This window comes from Nematolebias whitei, chromosome 4 (assembly GCF_014905685.2).
Source record: "Nematolebias whitei isolate Nwh7 chromosome 4, NemWhi1, whole genome shotgun sequence".
Classification (NCBI taxonomy): Eukaryota; Metazoa; Chordata; class Actinopteri; order Cyprinodontiformes; family Rivulidae; genus Nematolebias; species Nematolebias whitei.
This window is the reverse complement of record NC_056501.1, coordinates 14100905-14106392: the sequence shown is the minus strand read 5'-3', so window position 1 is coordinate 14106392 and position 5488 is coordinate 14100905. Positions and strand designations below refer to the sequence as shown.

The window sequence follows — 5488 nt, the reverse complement described above, 5'->3', positions numbered from 1 at the left end:
TGGGGGGGGGGGGTACTGTTCAGTGATTTGTAGACATACATCAGTATTTTGAACTGGATTCGAAGGTGAACCGGTAACCAGTGGTTAGTAGTACCAGTAGTAGATAGTACTAATTAAATAGTGTGGAGATCTGCTTATGAAACTTATGAAAATACCATTCATTATGATTTTACTTGTTTGTTCCAACTGAAAACCACTTTTATTAGTTTGCCTGCTGTATATGTAGAATGAATGTGTAGAAAGTGGAACAGGACAGAGGTGTTGTTGACCTAATAAGTGTCCACATAATATCTTGAAGATGAGATAAACTATTGCTTTAATAATGATTTTGTTTTTAGAGCTTTTTTTTTTTTTTACAGTTGGCTTTCAAGCGCTCAAACAAAATGCCTGATTTCCATGAGAACTAAATATCTTTGAGGAGAACTTCTCATTTCTCAGTAACAAGCAGCATTGACCCCTTATATGCTCGTTTATTGGATTTTTAAATGGAGAAAAATCCAGTGCATAGAAAGATTTCTCATAAAAATGAGCTAGCACAGACTTTAGGTCATGCTGTGACGAATAAAAATAGATTTTCTGATGGAGGGAGCTCTATATCTGAGTCATACAGCCCTTAACAGAATACATGTCAGAAAACATCACAGTGAAGCTGCTTCTACTGTTCTTTATTTATTTTTGCCTGCAAGTATTTCACATTTTTATTTTAAAGCATCTTTAGTGCGTCTTTTAATCAGTACTCTAGTCACTTTTAGGTTTGTTTTATTAAATTTATTAAATTATTTTTGTCCATTTATCTTTCAGATTTATTTTTATTTAAACTAACAGTACAAGGGGCCAAGATGAATACATTTATTTTAGTGTTGGAGTCATGATGGTATAAGTTGCATCTTCTGTGTTTTTTTTCTGTTGTGTAGGTGAGACAGGTCTTGGTAAGTCCACTCTGATGGACACACTGTTCAACACCAAGTTTGAGGGTGAGCCCACCCAGCACAGCCAGCCTGGAGTCACGCTGAAGTCCAACACCTATGAGCTGCAGGAGAGTAACGTGCGCCTCAAACTTGCAGTCGTCAACACAGTGGGCTTTGGAGACCAGATTAATAAGGAGGACAGGTAAAAAAAGAGGCAGCATTTGACTCTAGCAGGCAGGTTTCTAATAAAACTGCTCTGCTTGTAAAGTAGGTAGTGTGTGTGTGTCATCAGATATCCACCTTCTACCTTCTCAATAACAGGCAGCAGGCGGCGATTTTGCCAGCTACTCGTGTGTCTGGTGTCACCTACTCTGTTTTTTTCCCCCTTTGGAGTCCGTTGATGCGCCGGCGCGTGACAGTCACATGACCAATTTCAGTCACTCTAGCAGGAAATGTCAAGGTTCTTTGTCATTTGCATCACGTATGGTACATGAGGTGGAATAAAATTGTGTACACAGGGTCTCAGTTACATCCATCAACAGAAAAAATATAAAGTGTAAAAAGAAACGGTAAATAAGTATATAAGATATACGCTAAACAAATGCCAAACAGTACTCCAAAAGATCTAAGATATACGCCAGTCACTGATGGCGCAAAACAATACACCGAACAGCAGCAGCACGAACATGAGTCTTTGTGGGTGGATGAGTACGAATGAATGAATACAGCAGCATGAAATAAAGGAAAGACACAACTTCTCAGAGACACCATTTAATTTGTAAAAAGTACCGACTTTAAACTACACACCAGTTTTTAAATCATATTGATAGGTCAAGTAAAATAATTAATCCATGCCACAACTTGTTTTTTTGAAAACCATCATTATATCTGAAGCACGTTAGAGCAAGAGGCTGCAGCAAAGTCCCAGGAACAAAACACCCTCATCACCCTCCACTTTCATCTTCCACCCCCACCAAACAGATACCACCCCCCCCCCCCCCCCCCCCCCCCCCCCCCCCCCCCCCACACACACACACACACACTCCTTTCTGACAGAGGCTTGAACTTATTTGTGAAGCACCAAAAACATTGCTGTAAGAAGAAGAAAAAGACGTGGAAGTTGAATGGAGTTTGGCTGATGAAGATGGTGAGAGCGGGAATGAGGTCTGAGAAGTTTTTGATTATTTAGCGTGTTTGGGTTTTATAGTGGGCAGCACGGTGGCGCAACTGGTAGAGCTGCTGCCTCTCAGCGAACAGGTCCCTGGTTCAAACCCCGGTCCAGGGGCCTTCTGGGTGGAGTTTGCATGTTCTCTCTGTGCATGCGTGGGTTTTCTCCGGGTACTCCGGTTTCCTCCCACAGACCAAAAACATGCATGTTAGGCTGATTGGTAACTCTAAATTGTCCCTAGGTGTGAGTGAAAGTGTGAATGGTTGTTTGTCTCGTTTGTCTCTATGTGGCCCTGTGATGGACTTGCAACCCGTCCAGGGTGTACCCCGCCCCTCGCACAGTGATTGCTGGACATGGGCACCAGCGACCCCCGTGACCCAGAATGGAATAAACAGGTAAAGATAATGGATGGATGGATGGATGGATGGGTTTTATAGTTGGGTGTAGTTTAGTGTTTAGTTTATTCAGTTTTAGACGGCACCAAGCATCAGTTCTGAGCTCCGGAGAGCAGAGGAGGATGTGGATGTTGACCCTGATGGCATACTAACGGAGGAAAATAAATATTTTGTCAATTAAAATAACCTGTAGAGTTTTTAAACAAAAAACTCTTAGTGTTAAAATAATTATAAAAAAAAAATTTGAAATTAGACCTTTTTATTTCAGGCTGAGACAGCACTAAAAGACCAACTACCATAGTTTTTTTTTTGTGAAAGGAATATTTAAAAATATTAATTTTAAGCACGTGGTTGATTTCCCCCTGAGGAACATGAATAGTCATAAAGTTAAAGGGTTAAAACTGTCTTATTCAGATGTTCACATTCACAATATGATGCTTTTGACATCGATCAGATGTCACCATCTTGTCTGTAGTAACGGAAAACAAAGAGAAGTTTTTGAGCTGCATGCATTCAGCTGGGTCTGTTGTGAGATAAAGATAAATTAATTGTGAAATAATAATTTATTAGATTCTTGAAAATGTGTCATCTCGCTCTACAAAATTGATTGACAGCTGCTGCTGATTATGACTTCATAACTCTTTTCATGCCTGTGATGCTGGTGAGACTTTTTCATCAGTGATCAGTGTTTAAACGGTCTGCGTTCACCAAACATTTTTAGTGCACAGAGCATCTTGTGTTGATGTTGGGGAATGACTCCAGCCTCCTACTCTGAGCCGTTAGCCTCCTATTCAAAAAATGATTGGGAAGGCTGCACGATCATGCACATTCACAACTAAGTCCTTTAATGCTTTTTGGCTCCTGTCCTGGCGACCTTTCAGATCTGATTTTTATTCGGTAATATGATGAATCAAGTCTTCATCTCAAGTAGTCTTTCCTCAATAGTTTCAAACTACCAGCTCTAAACGAGACATTAGATATACGGTAGGTGGTTTCAACCACCCTAAGGCTCTAGGGTCTTTCTGCATACGCCCAAAGTTTTTGTTACCAACCTTTTATTGACTTGACTTCTGTGTGAGAGGACTGTATCATACAGCTCTGTAAGGAAAGTGCTGCAGTTTCTTCAAAGCAGTTCAAATGACAAATTCCACAGAGAATAATGTGGATGTTATACAAGAACTCTCCTACAGTCTTGTGAACTTCTGCTGGCAGCATCTATATTATGGCCACATGCTGAGTGTTTGTGTTCTGGAAGGGGTGGATGCCTTTTTTTTTTTAGTCTTCCTGTAGTTCTTGAAACACAAAGTTGTTGTTCACTAAATTCACATTTTAGAGCACATATCTAGTTCAGGTTTGCAGATAATGGTTAGACAATAAACTAAAGTTTTAACATCAATGGTATTTTTTTATGTGAGGAAAAAAATGCCTGTAAAAAAAATTGGAATATTTATTTGACATAAATTAGTTGGCAAAGACAAAATGCCAGGTCTAAACTGAGTTAAATGTTGCAGCAGTTTTTATAACGAGCAGTAACATTAATGGTTGATGGTTAAATAACAATACAGCATATTAACTGTGGTATTCCTAGAAACGACAAATAAAAAGCTATTTTTTTGTTTTTTGAATATTTACAGATGCTGTGTGTCGGTCATTGCAGCTCCCCTTTCATTACAGATAACAGAAGTGCTTTAACAGTTAGTTGATGTCCCATAAATCTGATGATTAAATATTATATGGAAAATGTTTTTCCAAGTTAAAAATCTAAAAAGAATGTCTGAATTTTGGACTGGCAAATAATAATAAAAAAAACATTTATTAAGAAATACTTATTCTTTTCTTTTTTTCTTTTTTTCCATTGAGCTATTTTGTGAACACTTTTATATACGTCTAACTTTTAGTTGTAATTGTAAATGTCTAAATGTTATGAAAGAACTTTGACAAATTAGGCTAAACTCTTGTTTCACCTCTCCTCATGTTCAGCTACAAATCCATCGTGGAGTTCATCGATGCCCAGTTTGAAGCCTACCTGCAGGAGGAGTTGAAAATCAAGCGCACGCTACACAGCTACCACGACACCCGCATCCACGCATGCTTGTACTTCATCGCTCCAACAGGACACTCGCTGAAATCTCTGGACTTGGTGACAATGAAGAAACTTGATAGCAAGGTGAGCTTTGCTGCATTAAATCAAACTGTGGTCTGATTTGTTTTGGTTTTTTTTGTTACTAAAATTTGTGGTATAAATGTCCCTAACGTCTTTAATGTATCTTGTTATGAATATGTTGTAGGCCCTGCATGAATGCGTTTGATCTGCCTGCTCAAGTCACGAGTTGCAAATCTTTTCTGGGTCATTTTCTTTAATGCACATTGGTTCTGGTTGTTACTGCATCAGTGTAGGTCAGCTGTGAAATGCAGTCTGCTCAGTGACTGCTGCCTGCATCCTGTGAGCTCCTTTCAGCTTATTTACATAAACCCCTTTGCTGTTTGTTCAAAAAGGCGTGCTTGTGGTGTTTGCCAGAGCAGCTGTGCCCTCCAGCCAGCTCCCACAACTGTGATCCAGAGCAGCGCTCGCTCTTAAAACGTTCAGCCGAGGAGGCATTCGAGCAGCGCTCTGCTGGACGATCTTTGAGCAAGAAGCTGAACCTTAACCAGACATAAATGTGCTGACTTGTTTTTGTTCACTTGACCCAGAGCATCCATGGCAATTAATTATAGGAGGCTACGTTATAACAGCAAATAGTTTGGGAGAGTGAAAAAAATAGTTGTGTGGGAGTGAAATTCCCATTTTCTAAAAGCCAGATAAAGGGCACACCACAGAATGACTCTCCTTGTTCATGTTTTGCCTTCTTATTTGACCAAATAATTTAACTGACTTCTAACCATTTGATACATTTTCAGGTGGTTTTAAAATGATCTTCAGCTTTCTTTGTTGTTTTTACTGGTTTTATGTGTAAGAAACGTGTGCTAGTCTGTGCCCTTTATCTGGCTTTTAGAAAATGGGAATTTCACTCCCACAC

At 39.4% G+C, this 5488-nt stretch overlaps 1 protein-coding gene across 1 annotated transcript in view; it reads left to right on the top strand.

Annotated features, from left to right (window-relative positions):
* The window catches only part of sept6 (septin 6), a 16948-nt gene that overhangs the window by 3174 nt on the left and 8286 nt on the right, over positions 1-5488 (top strand). Inside the window, exons 3-4 of the mRNA XM_037675213.1 lie at positions 915-1110; positions 4452-4638. Of these exons, the coding sequence (XP_037531141.1) occupies positions 915-1110; positions 4452-4638 (383 nt within the window). The remainder of the gene's footprint in view (positions 1-914; positions 1111-4451; positions 4639-5488) is intronic.